Here is a 20,715-nt window from a genome sequence, read left to right as displayed (position 1 = left end):
ATCTTTTATATAAATGGACTCAATTCCTTCATCGTGAATATCTAATATACTCTAGAAGGTGTTTCCTGGACCAGTGGGTCAGGACCTCCACTAGGGGTCGCCAAAGCTTCACAGAGGGATTATTTGGTGGAAGAAAACTTAATATAGATAGATTAGGCTGATATTTATAGAAGCACATTTCTGCCGGGGTTAAATAAGGGATTCTGTAAGTTAGGAGAAACTTTTTGATATGCTAAGTCAATATTTCCAAAAACAGCTGTTTAGTATTTACTGTTAATAATGAAAGCAGCAAAAAAACTGAAAGCCAAGCATCCACCTGTAATAAAACAATAGTGGAGTATTGTCACATTGCACCTTGCAATTTAACAGGATACAGGAGCAACCTTGTTAAACTATATAAGAACAACAGAGGGGCAGTTGTTATATTCCTGTATAAAGTGAGGCTACGAAGGATTGACGACATTCATTTGACAGGATGCTGAATATGTTTATGGTGACCGTGTAAAATAAAAATAAAGAGAATAATTTAAAAACTCTGACGTCTCACAGCAAGAGGACGGACAAATTCCACACAAATAAAATGTACAATTGCTTTATTAACCATTTCCAACAAAGAAATTATCCACGTTTCAGTTTCTGCTCACATTAAATGGAAATCGATTATCTGTTACATGATAATAACCAAAATACAGACAGCTCATATCTACAGGTAGAACGCAACCAACGGTACAGGTAGAGAGGGACGTTGTTAGAGTATTTAACTGAGTGTGTGTGTGTGTGTGTGTGTGTGTGTGTGTGTGTGTGTGTGTCTGTCTTATTCAGCTCATAAAAAGAAGAAATGTACAGCCTCCACTCATCGTTGCTGTAAAAAACAAGCGCGCTGCCGATCGGTTGGTCAGCGGCTCAGAACCGAAGCGAGTCCGCTGACGTTCACAGACGCACATCTACCGGGCTGCTGGCTGTTGTAGTTCGCGTTGTAGTCCGCGTTGTAGTCCATTTCAAACCAGCTGGAGGTGAACAGGAAAAAGGAAAAACAAAAACACAGAAGGAGAAGTGCAGCGTCTGAAGAGGTTAACCTCATTTCTTCCGTCTGCTGCTTGATGAGCGGCTCGGTGACGGTCTGCTGCCGCTCCTGCCGGGGAGGAGAAACAGGAAGATCAATTAAAGGCTCACTGATGGTCTGTTAAATAAACTTTATTTGTGGAAACAAATAAAGATAAAACATATATTTGATTGAAGGCTTCCAACTTCTGTTATAGATTTATAAAAATCTGAAGTTGAGTCACTTTTCATACTTTTACATCCTCGTGTACACTTTAATCTGCACACCACTAATAACAAATAATTAAAAAGGTTTCTGAAGGTTTTAACAGGTTAAATTTAAAACCTTTTATAAAACCATTATGAATTAAATTAGAGATCTATTTTACAAAGAAAAGAAGAAAAACTGTATTTGTTCCACGTCGGTTTGGTTTTGTAGTTGTTGCAGGAAGATCAATACGAGTTTCTCCCAAAATCACATTTAAAGAGAGACTGAAAAATGCAACTTTATACAAGTAATGTTAACTTTATTAATCATTAATAATTAATTCAGGTCAAAATTAAAAAGGTCCAGACTGAAGTTACAGTGTTTGCTAACTCCGCCACTAGAAGAGGAGCCGCTCGCTCTGTAGATAAAAACAGCTCCTACAACAGTTCTTATATTTAATGAAAACATACTTTGATTTTATTATTAAGACTTGAAAGTAACTTGCTGACAGCGTTAAAGAGGCGGCTGCATTTCCAAAGGTAAATACTCTAAATACTGTTGAGCTAACTAGCTGCTAGCAGTTTTTCAGCTGCTCAATGAGACACTCTTCACCGGGTACGAGTGGATCTGTGAGTGGATCTGTGAGTGGATAACATGTAGGTCAGTTAACAAATATCTCTGGGACTTGTCAAGCTGATATTGTGAACCTGTAGTTTGGATCCAGATGCTGTGTGTTTCTTTAGCAGACACATTTATAAAACCGTTTATAGAGTCGATAAGCTGAGGTTTGACTCACAACTTAAATGTATGATTTAAGACAACTGCAGACACATAAGTTATCACTTCAATGTCTGACGCCGCCGTGTGCACAGGTAGGTTTCTATCTAGAGCTGCGTTCACGCTCTCTGCAGTGTAAATGTCGTGCAGAGGTTACAGACCTGCGGCTCGGCGAGGGCGGCGCTCTCATGTATCTCGGAGGAGAATAACTGAGTGAGCGAGAATCCCTCAGGGAATCAGCCGGCTCCCTCCCGGACCTGGCGGGGCTGCAGGGAAAACATAAAGGCAAGTCAGTCAAAGGCTCCACGCTGCAGTAAGATCAGTATTCTAACCCCAGAAAGGAAAGGACTGATCCTTAAAACTACACGATGCTTCCATCCGTTATCTGCAGCGTCTCAGTCAGTGATGGTAGAGAATCTGTTTCTGTAAGTGGGAACGAGGTTTTTGTGCAACCGACCACAGATATATTCCTGATTCCCTATATTTATTAGTTGGTACAGCAGCTCTGGTGCCAAACCTCATGAGTGACATCAAGTTTCACTTCTCTTCTTACCTCTTTTTCTTAGTTTCCTTTTCATTCTCCGATGAGGAGGATGAGGAAGGAGAGCTTTGAGCTTTGGTGGTCTTCCTGTTGAAACAGTAACAAGAGTTTTCATTAATAACTAGTTTATGATTCATTCACAGAAAAACTGTTTTATTTTTGTTCATTAAAACAACTTCCTGCTGCTTACCCTTTTCCTTGCTCCCCTTCGGAGTCAGAGCTGTCTGAAGAGGAGGATGATGAAGAGGAGGAAGAAGAGGAGGATGACGACGAGGAGGAGGAGCTAGAGCTGCTGCTCCTGCTGGCCTTCTTGTTCCCGTTTGCCTCCTTCCCGTTTACGGCGCTCTCACTTCTGGCTGTTTGGTCTGGTGGTTGGGGGGCCGTCACCGGTGACTGCTTCCCGCTTGAACCTCGTGATGGCTGATTGGTTTCTGGTCGGCTGCCAGCCGGAGACCTCCTGGAGGTCACAACGGAGCGCCTGTAGTCCGACTGGGAGCCTCTTCTACCTGAGCTTGGAGTGTGGGAGGAGTCTCTGGAGGGGGCCTGTGAAGAGGAGGATCGACCTTTCTGCTCTCTGTCCTTCTCGACATCCCGCTCCGTTCTTCCGTCTCTCTCCGTTAGTGCTTTTGTGTCTTTCTTCTCTCGTGGCGGTGAAGGTGAGGACGAAGAGGAGGAGGAGGAGCTGGAGGAAGATGAGGAGGAAGAGGACCGGTGGGGTTGTGGAACCTCTTTTGGTGGCAAATGCTCCTTTTCCCTTTGTCTCTCTTGCTCTGCCTCCCTCAGCCGGAGCCTCTCATGTTCCCTTTCTCTCGCTCTTTCTCTGGAGAGGGAGCGACTGCTCCTCCTTCGCCGCTGTGGAGACGGAGAGCGACGGGTCCTGGAGGAGGAAAATACAAAAGCCATTAAAATGTGATCCATTATAGCCTCAGCGTGATGTTATAAACCCGCCCACCTGTTGTCCTGAGCAGAGAAAAACAATAAACTTCAGGTTCTTTATCTTACCTGTTGGGGGGGCTTCGCCTCCTCGGGCTTCTAGACCTGGACCTGCTGCGCCTTCTTGGACTTCTTGTCCTGCTCCTCCTGGCAACCCGCTCGCGTTCTCTGTCCCTCTCTCTCTCCCTATCCCTATCCCTTTCTCTGTCCCGCTGCCTCTCTCTATCCCGGTCCCGGTCTGACCAGGCTGAAGGAGGAGAAGCTCTCCTGGCTCGGGTTGGGGGTTCCTGATACTGCCTTGGTGGAGTGCGCCGGGCTGGGGAGATGTTTGAGGTTTTCTGGGGTGGAGGAGAGCGTGATCTCCTGGCTGAGGGGCTGGACCTCCTGGCCGGGGGCTGGACCTCCTGGCCGAGGGGCTGGACCTCCTGGCCGAGGGGCTGGACCTCCTGGCCGGGGGCTGGACCTCCTGGCCGAGGGGCTGGACCTCCTGGCCGGGGGACTGGACCTCGCTGGCCTCCTTGCTGCGTCCCTCTCCCTCCCTCTCTCCCTTTCCCTGACTTTCTCCGCCCTCGTTCTCTCGGTTTCGGCCTCGGAGGGGGAGTACCTGTTGCTGCCTCGGCTGGCGTCCGCTCTGTGGGCCGGGGACGGAGGCGGACTGGGGCTGTCCATCTGAGTAGGGCTGTATCGTTCCTGACCTTTGGCCTGGGACGGGTAACTCTCAGCAGGAGCTCTTTGGGAAGAAGGCCTTTCCCGCTCACGTTTGTCTCCTCCAGCCTCTCTGTCCTTCTGGGCTCGTCTGAGTCCGTCTCCCTCGGAGGCTGAGGCCGGGCTTTCCTTTCTGCCGTTGGCTACATGCTTCTGGACCGCAGCCCCGGTGGCAGGTGGTGCGCCTTTCGAGGGGCTACTTTTTTCCGTCCCTGCCGTCCCAGCCGCCTTCGCCTTGCCCTCATCTTCAGAGGAGGACGACGAAGAGGACGATGAAGAAGAGGAGGAGGAGGACGAGGACGAGGAGCTGTCACTGTCGCTGTCACTGCTGCTACTGCCGCTGCTGCTGCCGCTACTGCTGCTCTCTCTCTTTTTCTCAGCCTGTTTCGCCTTGTCATCGCGTTTCTCCTTTCTCGGAGGACTCCTCGTCTTCTCCTGGCTCGAGTTCGTCTCCGGGCGTCTGGCTTTCTCCGCCGGTCTCGACCCGTCTCGCCGGCTTTCTGCAGCAGATCGGAGGGCCTCGTCTCTCTTCCTGCTGCCTTCTGGACCTCGCTCTCTGTCTTGTTCGCTCTGCTTGTTCACATGCCTGTCCCTGTCTTCCTCTCTTCTCCTCTCCTCCTCCCTTTCTCTCTGGCGCCTGTTGACAGGTGAGCGGGAGGCAGGTGACAGGGAATTGTGGGACGGCTGTCCATCCCTCCTCCTGTCATTTTTCTGTTGGCAAGGAGACGTCTCTCTCTCCTGTCTCTTCCCAGCGTATCTCCTGTTGTCCCCCTCATTCGTCGGCCTTGAGGGCAGATCTCTCTCAGTCCTGCGCTCCCTCTCCCCACTCCTCTCTCTCCTCGCCTTCTCCTTCTCCGGGGGAGGCGAGGGGGATGTGGAGTCGTGTCTTGTCTTTTTGTCCAGTTTATTCCTGTCTTTTTCCCGCTCAAGGTCTCTGCTCCTTTCCCTCCTGGTCTCCTGTTTAGGTGGAGGAGAAGGAGAAGGGGATGAGGAGGAGTCGTGTCTGGTCCGCTGAGGAACGCTCTCTTTTCCTTTGTCCCTCTTTTCTATGCTCCTTGAACGCCTCCTTTTCTCCACATCTCTGCTCCTTGAACGCCTCCCTCTCTCCCTCTCGTTGTCCCTGCTCCTGGACCGCCTCCCTTTCTCCATCTCTCTGCTTCTGGAGCGCCTCCCTTTTTCCCTCTCCTTCTCTTTGCTTCTTGAACGCCTCCCTCTCTCCCTCTCGTTTTCTATGCTCCTGGAACACCTCTTTTTCTCCACCTCTCTGCTTCTGGATCTCCTCCCTCTGTCACTCTCCTTCTGTTTGCTTCTGGATCTCCTCCCTCTCTCCCTCTCCCTGCTTTTTTCTGTCTGTGGTGGTGGGGGTGGTGGTGAAGGAGATGAGGAGTCATGTCTCCTCTTGGCGGACGTCTTCTCCGTCTCAATCGGTCGCTCTTTTTCTCTCTCGTGATTTGGCCTCTTCTAGGAGACAGAGAAAAGATTTGTTTTATATTTTACACAAACTTTAATGTTCTTGACAAATACATAAAATAAATCAGTTTATGAGCAAAATGTTTCAAAATGTTATTAGTCCAATACAACAGCCTCACCCCTTCGCCTCCCTGATGATGTGGGCTGTGCTCCTCGTAGCCCCGCCTCCTCCTGTCTGGCGATCTCCCTTTTCTGCCTTCATCGGCTTTTCTTGCACTTTGATCCAGCTGACGTGATCTCGGTGGGGGTGGAGACTGGCTGTTGATATCACAGGAAAAAATATATATAAATACATACAGTGACACTTCAATGTCTGGAAAATGGATTTTGAGCCGGTTCAGCCCACTACAGACTCAAAGGGTCCGCGGTGTTCAAACAAACTGGTACTGTTACAAAAAGCTTTCACAGCTGGAGTTCAGTGTTCACTAACAATAGTGTCTGGGTTAGTGTGTGTGAGAGACAACCTTTTATACTCACAATAAATCAGATCAAATGTTCTTTAACCTCTTACCATGTACGTAAAATGACCTAAAAACACCTAAAAACAACATTTACCCAAAGTAAATTAAAAGCTGATCTTCAACCATTTGCAGTATATGCATGGTTTTGGTCTCATTAACAGATAACACTCACACACAGCTGTTCATGGACATTTATCTCGTGTAGTGAGTGGATATATTGGACCTTTGGCAATGAAACAGGACTGTTTTTGTTGGATTATTACTGATTCCAGGATTACAATGAGACTTCTTGGGTGAGATTGGCTCAATTTTATGATTGCTTGCTCGCTAGTTTGAGGCGCCGATTGTGTTTTGATCAATAAATAGACGAGATTCGAAGCTTTCCAATTACATATGGTGTGGGTACTAAATCCAACATGGCAGTACGTCAATGAGAAGGTTAACGAGCCGCCCACTGACGCCTTAAGGAAGTCCAGAGATCGGTGCAGGTCGAGGTTGAAGTCTAGATTTCTGGTCAAAACTGGCGAATAAAATATAAAGATTTTGTTCTGATAAAACATTTAAACATAATAAACATTAATGAAAATCTCGTTTAATTCTTTTTCTGGAGGCAAATAATCTGCGACACGTCTCCGACACCTCGGTCAAGGCCGGATATTTCTGTCCACGAGCAAAGTGCATCACCACACATCATTTTATTGTTTTACTGCACACGCACTTAAAGCCAACCCTGGACTGACCCGACACTGCAGATACAGATACTTTCTCCTCTAAGTCTACAAGAACTGATTTTTATTCTTCTTTCCATATTTCTTGTTGAGTTCTGTGTTTTTAATGTACATACTTGTTAGTTTGTGCCGTCTCTTGTTTATTTGTTGTTGTGTTTTCTGTATTTTAAAAGGCCCATCTAGGGAGAGGCATTGCAAATGAGCTAAAGCTACAGATGCTGTTTTGTTTACACTACGTACTCGTCCCTAAACAAACAAACAAACCATCCTGATGTGACGTTGTACCTGTGAGCAGAGCTGGAGGAGACGCTCCTGTGTCGCATTGCCTTTGCTTTCGGAGGACTGGGACTTTCACTCTTCCTTCTTTTTGTCTTTGACACCTTCTGTTTCTCCTCTGAGGAACTTTGGGTCAGAAGGGACAGAAAGTTACACATGATGTAACAACCCCCCCGACTTTATTGGTGATCCCAGATAAATACAATAGCTACAGGCATGAGAGAGACTTTAGACCCACCTGTCGTCTTCTTCCTCCTCTTCTGATGCCTCACTGAAACACAAATTTCTCAGTCAATAATCTGTGTCAAACGTGAAATAAATATATGGAGACATAAGTTGAAAATCCAGGGATGGAATACCGTTTCTTCTTCTTCTTTTTTGATTTTTTCTTCTCTCGTCGAGGAGATGGGGACGGACTCTCTGAGCTGCTGACAGAAGGAACATAAATCAGACATTTCCTCGTCGTCAGGAACCTTTTCTGCTCCTGCGTGTGTTCACTGTTCTCACCTGTCTCTGTTCTTGTTTTTCTTTTTCTTCTTCCGGCTGCGCTTCTTGGGAGGAGAATCTGAGTGTTCTGAATCTTCCACCAACCTGAGAGAGTAAAGGCAACAGACACGGAGTCAGGACAGAAATGATGCCGGTGATGAGTGGACACATTACGCTGTAGTTAGTGACCATGCTGGCGGGGTTGTTTAAGTATAAACTGCTCAACCCTTTTCCAGAGCAGAACTGTGGTTGTGTGTCTGACTAAGAACATAAGTAAAAGAGAGGGTTTTAAAAAGCAGGCGAACTTTAGATCACAACTGCATTTTCGTTAGGGCTGCACAATTAATTATAACAATTATAATTAGGTAATGTAGTTCTGAAGAGATGCCGACCTCAACAAAGAGATGGATTTTCAAATATCTGTCAAAATAACTACAATGGGATTATTCTTTTTACATATCGTGCAGAGAGAGACGTTGTCTGGTATTCAGTGATGTGCATGAACAAGCAAAAAAGAGAGCTCGTGTTTTTGGTGAATGGTGAGCTGAAAGTAAAGTATCCCTTTGAGTCTAACTCCAGTGAGCCTCAACGACTGTTGAGTTAAAACTCAAAATAAACAACTTAAATCACAGGAAAGAGAGAATACATCCTGAAGAAAGGAAACGATTCTAGGAAGAAGTTAAGTTTCACTTTCCTGCGAAGCTACCTGAGCGCACCGCGGAAGAGAAAGTAAAACTAAACAGCTGGCTCAGAGAGTTATTATACAGTCAGTTATAGGGCTAATACCTGTGTGTACACTCAGCGCCATTGGTCAATTCCTGATACTTTACCATTTATTAATATCTATAGTTAACGTGTGGTTAAGAATAGATAAATAAAATAAAAAACATCATGAATAGAAAGCTGTCAATAGACCCTGTGGTCACATCGGCCGACACTGCTTCCAGTGATCCTGCACCGTTACTAGAAAGGTGTTTGTATAATGCAGTGACCCTCCTGTAACTCTGCAGTTTAAACTACCTGTCACCAATTTATCAAATGTTCATCCTGTTTTAAAGCTTTTTAACTGAGGCTGGAAAATATAGATTTTTAGCCACATTGTCCAGCTCCGTTTGCTGCTTCACTGGATCAGAGTGAGAATGAGACGTTAATGTGATACACACTCGAGCACTGTGGGCGTGAGCTCGTCCCACTCACGTGTACTTCTGCTGCTGCAGCCGCTCCTTCTCCAGGCGCTCCTTCTCTCTCTTCTCCTTCTCCCTCTCCTTGCGGTCGGCGTGGAAGGACGATCCGTCCACGTAGTCGCTGGCGATGCCGAAAGCGGCGCGAAGGCGGTCGTTCTTCTGCTGGTTGGCTGCAGCCAGCGCGTGAGTCTCCGTCACCCTGAGAGAAAACAAACATTATTTTATACATTTTAATCTTAAAAGGTCTTTAATATTTACATCCTGTAGTCTGTGAGCATTATGATGCAGCCAGAGTGAGTCACTGAAAAGAGATCTTTCACGTGATTTCTTGTTGCCTGTTTACTTACGTTGGCCTTTCGATGGCGGCGGGAGTCGGCTCCTCTTTCTCCTGCAGCATCATACGGAAACTGTTCACCTTCTCCTCGATCTCCTCGGCCGAATACCTGAACATCCAAACAGAGGAGAGAGTTTAACGTCACATAACTGCAAAGGAAACAACGTTGAGTTATTATTTCCACTACATACATCTGTTACATGTTACTTGTTGTTGTGTCACTTAAGGAAAGAAAAATTAAAATATGATTGAAAGAAGCTGACCTGATTCGTATTTTGAGAACTGATTAATCCATTTAATAGTTATAATAATAATTACGAAATGTGATGGTTAGAGCTTTAAAAATAAGAGTATAGGCAACTTAAAGTTTTACATACACAAATGAATTCCCTTGAGGTTTGATACTGTTGGTAGTCACAGACACTTGTGGTGAGTGTTTGGTCGACCAAATAACTTTTGAAAATCAATCAATCAACCCTGGAAATAGCTGATAGAAGTGGACCCAGGATTAACACATTATACAGCCTGGAATTAATTGATTTTCCATTTCTTTTCAACCCTGGTGTAAACCCTCATCCGTCTCACCCTTGCTCCTCCATCATGTCCTGCAGCTCGGCACACTTGACCTCCAGCTGTCTCTTCCTCTGGTGCTCCAGGATGTCGGCGTTGGGCTGCCTGTTGAGCTGACTCTCCAGCCTCTCCCGGTCCTTCTCGTCCCGCTCGCCGCCGCGCTCATCCCGCGGCCGTTTGACGCGCAGGGTCGACAGGTTGCGCTGCACGTAGCCATTGGTGCCGCTGCCCCTCGGAGTCGTCAGGCCAATCCCATTGTACATGACTCTGCGGAGGAAGATACAGATACAGTGAGAGGTTGGACAGTAGGAGTTAGGTAACATCACTCCTTACTACTCAAAACAACAAATCAGAAATAAAAGATGATTAAATATCGTATAAAAGAGCGTTAATCAGTCTGTTTCCTGTAAAGAAGAACCCCATATGAGCCTGTATCTTTCTGTCTGTCTGTAGTTGAAGGGTGGAAGTCGTAATCTATAGATATATATATAGATTAGTTAGATAGCTGACAGTCTATTAAAAAGCTGACGCTATCGTTGGATCATCATGTTTCTTACTTGCAGCCATAAAAAGGTCTCCAGAATCTCACTTTTACCACAAATATTTACAGAATCAGATTTATTGCCGAGCAGGAATTTGTAAGTTGGTGCACATAAAAACATAAACAAAGATAAAAACAGAGACAATAAAAGGAGATAATATACACAAACATAAAGAGAGAGAGACAATATGTGTTGATACTTAAATGAATGAAGAGCTAGTTAACAGTGTGACATATGAATAAACCTCTAAAGTCCAGTGGAAGACATTTAAAGCCTCATAAACCCACACACCACCTCCTTTGTGATTAAAAGCTACAAACAAAAACCTTCTGCACTTTGTGACTTTGCCATTTCCCGCATATTAAACCACCGAGGGACCTCCTAAGATGGCTGACACACATAAAGCAGCAGCGACTGAAGAACCCAGACAATATTTAAAAAACCCCAATCTGAGCAAAGTAAAGACCAAACAGCAGAAAACGGATCAATAATCAATAATAAAACCAGTGAGACGAACAGCTGGAAATCAGGCGGCAGTTAGCTCACACACACACACACACACACACACACACACACACACACACACACACACTCGTTGTTTTAGGGTTTATTCACAATATAATCTGTCTCGGATTAAACACGTGCGCCTCGGTGCGGCCTGCTGTGTCACGCCGCAGATTAATGATGAGTAATGCTAACACACAGCCCGTCTAACAGCCCCGTGAGGAAGAGGAGGAGGAGGAGGGCCGGGAGAGAGTCGCTGCTCGGTGTTTAGTGCAGTAAATAATCCTCCCGGGGAGTTTTTGGTGCTTTCTGTTTCTAAAAGGCCTCAAACTCTTCTGCGTAGCGCCGCAACGGAAGCTAGCTAACGCATTTCTAACGTACGTACCTGAGTGTCCTCCCGCGCCCGCAGACGGAGAAACGACGTCGGAATAGAAGTGGCGGTGAGAGATATCCGGTAGAATCAAACACCGAAACAGACTTTATAATAACTGCGTCTTTAAATACGGAACAAACACAGAAACCGCGGCTAGTTAGCTCTCGGCTAGCTGCTCTGCTCTCCGACCGAAGGAGGAACGAGATGAAGCCCCGGTGACGTCAGACGTCTAAAGGGCGATGCGTTCAGGGGTCGGACGCAAAGTCGTACAATTCTGTTACGGTAGGTTTAAAGGCAATTTTGGTGAAAACAAATGTTTAAATTATGCGCCAGAAAGTCATCGATTTACATTTAATGATTACAAAAATAAAAAAACACACGTTGTTTCAGTATCTTAGAGCTGGGACAGAATTCTGGTACAAACGATTAGCCAGTCTGCCTTTATTTCTAGGGTTGCCTTTCTCAGTCTCTCTGTGTGGAAATCATTTTGTGGTAAATTGCTTAATTGTGTTGATTCATTGAAACGTGTCTTGCAGGATTACAGTAATCCGGTGTAGAAATACTGGTTGGTTCTGGAGGATGTGAGCCTGGGGCTCAGTTTGGGCCCACTGCTCCTGCTTTACTCACTCCTACCCTGGTGCTCAATAGAGTGAATACATATTTCTCCACCTCAAAAGATAATTTAGAAGACGTTAAAGGGAAGAATGTATTTTGTGTTTCCTGAGAGTGTTTATATTTATAATATACCCAAAACATGTTTAACCTTCAGTGTTCAGTGTGACTCTGAAGTCAGGCGTCCCACTCAAACACTTGTGTATGAAACATAAATTATGGACTGTGTAATTTTATAAATGCTCTAATTATTGTTGTGATTATATTTTGTTGTTTCACTCACTAAAGTTGCAGCTGTGTTCACCTTACGTTGATAAAGACTGCCCCTCTGTGGCAAAGGAGAGGACTCCATCTTCTTGAGAAGTTTATTTAAAAGGTTTTTAGAAATAAAAACGACACAAAAGGTTTAAGGATGTTTGGCACTTCAGAGGGAACAAATAGTAGAACCAAGAACCATATTCATCGAAAAGAGTCTGCAGCAGATCAGAGACACATCTGTTTTGTTTTATTTGAATGTAAGAATGAACGTATAATAAGTAACAGTTATCAGTATTTGCCAAAGGACTATTTAAACCTCCAATCCATGTTTAAGTTTGTTATTATAATCAGATAAGATAAAATAATCTTTAAACTTTGTACCTTTTATGACACTGAGGTATCTGCAGCTGTCCACCCTCTCCAATAAAGATTAATTCCTCTTCTTCCACTATATGAGCTCCTTTTGTCTTGCTGACATAAGTTGTAAAATTAATTTTATTTCCAGTATTTCTGCACCATTTAAATGTATTATAATAGTTTTCTCTTAAGAAGGATTTCACCAGATAAATTAAATGTCTTAATAACAAATTACATGCTTTCATCTATCTATGTTGTTAAAATAAAACAAAACCTGGAAAATGTTTAGTTTAATAATATATTTTATAAAGGTCTTTCTAAATATTTATATTAATTTCAGCTGATTTGATTTTATGAACAAAGAAAGAAATAATTTCAGTGATGAGTCATTGAACGCCACACCCATAATCAATAACAATTTAAAACCAATAAAGTTCAGAACAAACTCTTCTTTATATTATTATCTATTATCACATTTATTATTCATTTCATTTTATTCGTATTAATTTAAATAAACCCACAGTTTTAACGAGCCAACGTGACTCGTGCTCGACACAACGAACACGAGAACTACGTTTCCCAGAATGCAACCGGCGGATTTTGACGCAAACTTTCCCTATAAATACATCCCGTCAGCCTCCAACGGTCAGTCAGTGACGCTGCAGCCAGAGGAAGAGGCGGCTGCTCTTCAGGGTCGTTTCCCTTCAAACATACACACAATATATAATATATATATAATATATATATAATATATATACACAATATAGTTCACAACGGAGCCCCAAACCGACTCTGGATCAGTAACGATGGCGGAAGGCGACAACAAAAGCGCGAATATGCTCGTGAGTATTAAACCCGGTTGATTTATTAACGTCTGTCTGTCTGTCTGCCCGTCTGCCTGCCTGTCTGTCTGTCTGTCTGTCTGTCTCGCGGGCTGTGACAGTTCCGTTATTATAAACTGTTTTTTATTACCCCCCCCCCCCTCCGGGAGGCGTTCACGGCCCCCCAGGATGGAGACGGTGTGTTAGCGCCGTTAGCTGTTAGCAGGCTAACTATAATCCGACCAACCGCCGCTCGGTTAGCTAACGAGCTAACGAGCTAACGTAGCTAACGTAGCTTAATGCGCCAGTTAGCTTCCGCCCCCTGTAAGCTAACCTTGCTAACGGGCGCTAAAGCTAACTCCTTTTTTTATTTATTGTTTTTATTTTTAGGGGAGTTTAAAAGACTGAAATCGAGTTTGACACGACGCAGGTTGATGTTTGTGGTTAGCTGCGATCATTTCCTCTGTTTTACTGCACAGTCATATCGATAAATACCGTTATCGATAAAGGCACACACACCCTAACTGCAGATATAATAAATTATATTGTATAATAATTAACTAGTTTCCTCAAACACGATCTCATTAAAGGTTGAACTGTATCTGAATAAAACCTGTAATGTTAATTAATTTACGTTTAGTTTTCCAGTCATGGTTAAACCTGGAATTTGATTTTAAATTACCATTTAATGTAAAAACCGATAATAATCTGTTATCTTGGAACATTTAAATGATATTTTAGTGTCTGTAAAACAAGAAATCTCCCTGATTTAACTACTTATGGCCTAATTAATGTGACAGTGTGGATCAATCCACCAGAGACCAACAGGATAAAGATCTGTGCTGAGAACAGCCGAGCCTGTCCCATAAACCTAGACCCCCTACCTGTCCTCGTCAATAAAAACACCGGGGAAACGTTCTGGGACATGATTAGTTAAAAAGAGTGTATTTAAATGTCCTTTCTACCACAAACTGTTCTCACAATTTTATAAAATGATCCTTGAAATTACAAATATGTTAGGTTACTATATATCCCGTTATCTGGAGGGGTTTAAGGTGAATGCAGGTTAAATATAATATAAATTGCTGCCAAGGAGAAACTCCTGGATGCTGATATTATAGACCTTTAGTTAGAAGGACACACTGATCGGTAACATGTGTTGGTTTGGTAATAATGTGTTTGACTTTGTGCGCAGGCTCAGGAAACGGCCCAGCTGGAGGAGCAGCTCCAGGGCTGGGGCGAGGTGATCCTGGCCGGGGATCGGGTCGTGCGCTGGGAGAAGCCGTGGTTCCCGGCAGCCCTGATGGGCGCCACCACCTTGCTCTTCCTGTGAGTCCATCTCCCTGCGTCACACACACACACACACACACACACACACACAAAAATTTCCTCCCTCTCTGCAGTGAAACATATGTGCAACAAGACAAAGACGAGAAGTGTCGAAATCAAATTAAAATGTTCAAATGTCGCGTTGAGCTTCCCACATTTTTTAAACGCAGCGTCAGAAGAAGGAAACAATGGAGATTATACCAGATTAGATTTTGCAGAATGATCTTAAACAACATTTTTTTGTTTGTTGGAGTAATTCTTAAATAACTAGAACACTAACAGACTGTTTTCTGTTACTGAATAACTTTCCTAACACATTCCTCTCTTATATTCCCCCCGAGGTGACTGTGAACCTCCTTTAAAATCTCTGGTTTTTAACATTACAGCTCCAGCATGAGCAGTCAGTCGCAACAAGCAGCTACTTCTGTAAGATAAGGGAAAATGAACAACATGCGTCTCGAGTCACGAGTGGATGATGCAAAATACTCTTCATTCCTTTGTGAGTGCTCGATATGAAACTGGTTCGTAACCATGACTCACTGCTTTGTCTTCCTCTTCCTCCAGGCTGATTTACTACCTGGACCCATCAGTGCTGACTGGGCTCTCCTGCTCTGTCATGCTGCTCTGCCTGGCTGACTACCTGGTTCCCACCCTGGCACCCAGAGTCTTTGGCTCCAATAAGTGGTGAGAGCCTGAGGATGAAAGTTGCATTCAGCCATAAAGTCTTATGTTATTTCCTGCCTATAAAACTTGTGTTTGTGTTTTTTAAAGGGATTTTCCTGTGTTTTGTTTAAGGGGGTTTCTGCTAATCATGAAATTCTGAAATGTTGGCATGAATCCTCCTTTCACTGGATAAATGCACGACTCAGTGGGAAGTCATCCTCCTTTAAGTCTGATTTCCTCAAAATGGAAAGTCATGGCAGCTCTTCTCAAACTGGTTGCTCGTCAGAAGTGTCACAGACCGTAGACACATCGTCGTCTATGTAACATATTTCTCTGAATTCCAGCAGCTGCGTCCAATCAAACGTCAGTGGATGTTTCCAGAACGAAAACCTCGTTGCAAGAACTGAACATGCAAGATATTTAGGCAGGTTTTGCAAGCCTAGCAAATAATGAATCAACCCTGACGTTTAGAGACGAGTGCTCCTGAAGAAATGTAACTGTCTCATTTTAACACATCTGCCGTGACGTTGAAAGCAGACGAGAGCTATAAAGACGATGCAGAGGAAGGCGTTGTGTAGTTCTACTTCATACTGCAAATAAAGCTGCAGCTGAGCTTTGAGCTTTGTTTGTTTGCTTTCTTGTTAGCAGCAGGAGCCAAAGCCAATAATAGTGGAATTAAATTGCAACCAGATCATCAGTTTGGGGATTTGCTTGTTCAATATGAGAGCGCTCTTTTTCATGGCCAACTTCTCTTTTTTTGCTGTAGCTGAATGTGGTCACCTGAAACTCCTCCAGCAGGCTGTTCGACCACTTCACTGAGCTTTGACATTACATAGTGCTTACCTAACGGCCCCTTGACTCAGCTGTGGGTGTTTGATTGTGAGAATCAGACACCCGGGGACAGGATAGAGTAACAGCCGGCAGTTGGCACAGTGCGTTGGACGTCCGTCCGTCCTCTAGCGAGACGCCTGCATCAGCAGAGCACGACCTGCACCCTTTAGCTCTGCTGCACATTCCTCAGGCCGAGCACTGAGCGTGTCTCTGAGTGTGCAGTGTCTGAGCACAGGTTTAAAATGCAGCGTTGTACTTTTTAGATATAAGCCAGGGAAGAAGTGTAGATTATGCTGCTTATTCACTGAGCCTGCAGCTTCATAAGGCAGCAGAATCTGTGAGGGCTGGTTAAATGGAGCTATTAAAGTCCGGTCGTGGTCTCCGTTTGGCTCCCTGACAACAAGGACAGAAATACGGAACGATGGCTAAGCAGAAAGTGAAGGCCAATTCTCCCAGCTGCCCTCCTTCATCCTCCAGTCAGGCCCTTCAGTGTTATATCCCTATAGTCTTACAGCACTAATGTACAAACGCAGGAGGTTTTCTGTCCCTTTATACCCGACTAGTAAGAACAAACTGTCGGGGTTGATTCAGGTCATTATCTCAAGTGAAATAGTCAAATTTTAAAGTCTCAGAAGAGGCTGTTATGTAGCTTACACTCATAAAACATGAAGAGAAACAACAAATATACAATAATGAGAGTCTGAGAACTTTTACAGAAGAGAAATCAAAATAGTTGCTGATTTAATTTTCTGTCAGTTCACTAACTAATGATTTAGATTTTTAAATGCAGATAACACGAGGAGAGCAATTACTTTCCCCTTGAAATGAATGAAACAAGGTCATGGAAACAGTACTGCTTTTGTCCACAGGGGCTGCCAGAATCAACACAGAATGAAGGTTCCTCGTGGTGGGGGGGGGGGCTTTATCAGAGCAACCCACTGGCCTCTGCTTTGACTGACGGCTCTTCCTCTGCTGGGATTTGGTTAGTTTTGTGGTTTTAATCGCGCTCTTCTCATCCTCAGGACCACCGAGCAGCAGCAGCGTTTCCACGAGATCTGCGGCAACCTGGTGAAGACTCAGCGTCGGGTCGTGGGCTGGTGGAAGCGTCTCTGCGCCCTGAAGGAGGAGAAGCCCAAAATGGTGAATAAACCTTTTAATCTGTCAGTTAGCAATGGCGTTCTGTACAGCGGCCCTACAGCTGCACTGCAGTAAATGGAGCCTTGGTCACAATGGCGAGCTTTCTCCGTGCTCCAGATAAAAATATCCTCAGCTGATTTGGCTTTGCTGCTCCACTTAGCAGATCTCAAACTGGGTTACAGGCGGCAATAACTAGGTTTTTCACAGCACGCTTTAACATTATTAGACACCCTCACATTCTTTAATTCAATGACCGCCTTTGTTGGTTCCTCCAAAAACGCCCACGTACGTTCTGCTAATGAAAATAAACCGAGTTAATGTGGCCGTACAGCCGAGGAATGATTGAACTCACTGTGCTGTCAGGATGCTCTGTGTGTCTGAACCGCTGTAGGTTGTAACGTGACCTCCCTGCTCTCCACAGTACTTTGCCTCAGTGATCAGCAGTTTGCTCGCAGTGGCCTGGATCGGACAGCAGGTGCACAACCTGTTCCTGACCTACCTGATCGGTGAGTACATAACATACAACCCTTTTATATATAAATCCTCCTGCGTTGTTAATCTCACTCTCTGTTCTGTGATCTTCAAAAACGCTGCTATTAAGACAAATGCACACTGGATTATTCAGGTTGTCTAACTTCCAAATATGTAGGGTGGAACAGCTGATCTCATTTAAAAGCAATACCGTTGAGGAGCTTGAGGCGTTGATGCAGTAAAGTGTTGGAGAGGAGGCGTGAGGCCGGACCTTGTATCTATATAAACGCTTTCATATCATTTAATTCACCAAAAAATGTAAAAGAACTGAATGGTTTTATACTTTTGTGGTTCAAGGCCACAGATTACAGAGCTAGTGTTGAGATTAATGAGAAAGGCCTGTCTGGGGGAAAAGAAGCTTTGAAGTCAGAAAACCTGCTGCAGTTTAATGATCATCACATGGCAGAAACAGGAAGTGGTAGGTTTCTTTGTCCGCAGCCCCCCCCCCCCCGGCTGTGGAGTCACATGAGCTCATCACCATCAGGCTTTCTGGCACTGACTCAGACGTGCAGCAGTAACGTAGATCAATACCTGGATCCCTGAGACCTTCAATAAGCAGCTCTCCATTATCCATTGAACATAAATGTGAGACTGCAGTGAAACTTGAACGTGTCCCTCCGCTCTACCAGGACAAACCCTGTGGTGCCTCAGGCAAGGTGGCGGTTGGTGAATAAGTAGGTTTTCTGGCTGTGTGGGAGCCAATCATCAGTTATATAAGCTGAGACATGTCTGATGGAGTAGAAAGGACTTCTGAGGGCGCGTGACTCTGAAACAACAAAGAATTCTTTATTTTAATCTCCGATCGGGTTCATTGGGGCTCCCGGTGTTCACTGTTCATCCCACAATCCTATTGATTGTGTCTGTTCACATACTGAAAGTCCTGCTGGAATGTGAAACCTTTTCGATAACCAATTATGGAGTTACACATGACGTGGCATCTATTTTTTCCAGTTGCCTAGCAACACTGTTTTCAGCACAACCACATGTACATAAAGCGGTTCGTGTGCGGAGCTTCCTGTGTCAAACAACAACTCACAAGTTTCTCTTCAACACAGCAACTATTAAAAATAAATAAATATCAGGAGACTTTTGGAAACATTTGTTGTTTTAAAGATTTCTCAGCTTCTGATGCAAAGTGATCTAAAGTCTGCCTGACTAAATATGACGATCATCATGTCACATTTAATCAGACTATAAAGCTGAGTCACAATATGAGCAGCAGGCTGAGAGAGAGAGGGAGCAGTGTTCACAGGTCTCTCTCTCTCTCTCGCTCTGTGTTTGTGTCGTAGATGAACTTTCAGTCCCAGCAGCAGCAACGCTCGAAACAAACGTCAAACTCTGAGTTAAACTGAGCTTCTATGTAACTGTACTTATTCTTGGGAATACTCATTTTTAGTTTTAATCTTCCAGCCAGCAGCAACACGTTGGCGTCCTAAACTCGTGTTAGAAATACAGCTGAGGACGCTACTGCTTCATAAAAACTGAAACGGATATGATGACAAATGACTAACATTGGCGTGCTGTATGGTTACTGTTTAAATGGGTTAATGACCGATGTGCCATGGGAATTTCAAAATAAAGGCATATCTTTAAAAATGACCACATGGATGTTTTCAAACTGAATCAATCACATTTAATCATTAATCGACTATCTGTACAGCCCTTATCAGGTAGCAACCTCATTTAATACTTACTCAGACAATATTAACTTATAATTTATACTTTTTCTTTCCATTTCCGACTCTTAAAGTCTGTATGAAATGCTCGTTGTGTGTTAAAGTTATGGTTATTTTTATTATCTATGAAATGTGCCTTTTTTACTGGTTGTTTTTAAATGACAGATTATCTTTAATCCAATGTGCAGCTGACTAAAAACCAAAGTAAATGCATGTAAACCCAAACAGCCACACGCTCGGTCTGTATGATTTAAAAGCGTAACCCGCTGCACTCCTAAGCTCGCCCTGTTTGTTCTGCAGTGAACTTCCTGCTTCTGCTGCCCGGCCTGAACCAGCACGGCGTCATCTCAAAGTACGCGTCCATGGCCAAGAGGGAGATCAACAAACTGCTCAAACAGAAGGAGAAGAAGAACGAGTAGACGGACGTTTGACGGTGACGGGAAATCTCCGACAGATGATCCACGACACAACGGAAGGTGGAAGGAAGTTGTTTTCGAAGAGAGAGAGAGGGGAGAGCTAGAAGTTAGCCTCCTGCTTCCTCGGCCTCCGCCACAGAGGAAACCACGATCTTATTTTGTTTTCACTCATTGGATAAGTTTCATCCCATCACCCACCCACTCGGTTATTCTTATGAATTAATCTGCCGTGCATGCAGCTGCCACATGAAGTTTATGTTGTCACACGTTCTCACACACGATACCGAAACGCTCAGAAGCACACACGCGCACACACACACGCTCCCCGCCACGTACACAAAGTCGAAATGTTACTTCTGTTTCTTAGTTTGAGTGTGAGCTTCATTTTAAGATGTCAGTAATGCTTTTAAGCCATTCCCTCTACTTAGACAAAGCGACTACTGAGCAGTTTGTGTAGCATTTACTGCATCATTTTAACCTCTCATAGATTCCTCATCATTATTTCCAGGACAGTGTTTGTCACTTAAGAACAGGTCATGTAAATGTACCTTTAAATATTTTTATTTTTTTGCTCATTCTGCTTCAGTTGTATTTAAAAATAATAGTGCTGAAAAAACAGAACTGGATTTGAAGCGGAGCTCGTCAGGAGTGAAACTGTGTCTAGATACAAGCCTACTGCTGTACCGCTGCTAGCTGGACACTGTGGTCTATTAGCTCTTCTGTAAAAACCCCAGTGTGTTACTGGTGTGGGGGGGGGTGTCGCTGTGTAAATAGACCTATCCCTCACTCTGTCTCGGTCAGTCTAATGTTTGTTTTCCTTTCTCTGTTGTTATTTATCTGTCCTTTCCTCCTCAGTCTCGTCGTTTTCTGGTCTCATCACTGTCTTTCAACTCATTTCATTATTTGTCTTTATTGGAGAACTTTAAGAAAATGAATAAAAGTTTGATTTCA

At 44.2% G+C, this 20,715-nt stretch overlaps 2 protein-coding genes across 9 annotated transcripts; one reads left to right on the top strand and one right to left on the bottom strand.

Annotated features, from left to right (window-relative positions):
- Nucleotides 1–576: 576 nt before the first annotated feature.
- srrm2 (serine/arginine repetitive matrix 2) lies at nucleotides 577–11,362 on the bottom strand. Of its 8 annotated transcripts, none has more exons than XM_051388491.1 (16): nucleotides 11,146–11,361; nucleotides 9,730–9,981; nucleotides 9,158–9,253; nucleotides 8,824–9,009; nucleotides 7,648–7,731; nucleotides 7,500–7,568; nucleotides 7,379–7,411; nucleotides 7,150–7,266; nucleotides 5,795–5,933; nucleotides 3,985–5,666; nucleotides 3,902–3,943; nucleotides 3,570–3,860; nucleotides 2,758–3,444; nucleotides 2,580–2,654; nucleotides 2,188–2,292; nucleotides 577–1,132 (listed from the first exon to the last, which is right to left on the bottom strand). In XM_051388491.1, exons 2-16 carry the CDS (start codon nucleotides 9,975–9,977, stop codon nucleotides 1,078–1,080), a joined length of 3,909 nt encoding a protein of 1,302 aa, XP_051244451.1. In that variant the 5' UTR covers nucleotides 9,978–9,981; nucleotides 11,146–11,361; the 3' UTR covers nucleotides 577–1,077. The 8 variants fall into 8 exon arrangements, with proteins under 8 accessions (XP_051244451.1, XP_051244449.1, XP_051244456.1 ...); XM_051388489.1 differs by having other exon boundaries at nucleotides 3,570–3,881; nucleotides 3,923–3,943; XM_051388496.1 differs by having other exon boundaries at nucleotides 3,923–3,943.
- Nucleotides 11,363–13,008: 1,646 nt separating this feature from the next.
- Nucleotides 13,009–20,715, top strand: arl6ip1 (ADP-ribosylation factor-like 6 interacting protein 1). Its single transcript, XM_051388679.1, has 6 exons — nucleotides 13,009–13,202; nucleotides 14,377–14,510; nucleotides 15,075–15,194; nucleotides 17,027–17,144; nucleotides 17,563–17,647; nucleotides 19,649–20,715. Exons 1-6 carry the CDS (start codon nucleotides 13,167–13,169, stop codon nucleotides 19,765–19,767), a joined length of 612 nt encoding a protein of 203 aa, XP_051244639.1. The 5' UTR covers nucleotides 13,009–13,166; the 3' UTR covers nucleotides 19,768–20,715.

This window comes from Dicentrarchus labrax, unplaced genomic scaffold, assembly GCF_905237075.1.
Source record: "Dicentrarchus labrax unplaced genomic scaffold, dlabrax2021, whole genome shotgun sequence".
NCBI lineage: Eukaryota > Metazoa > Chordata > Actinopteri > Moronidae > Dicentrarchus > Dicentrarchus labrax.
The sequence above is the reverse complement of the archived record's forward strand: the minus strand, read 5'-3'. Positions and strand labels throughout refer to the sequence as shown.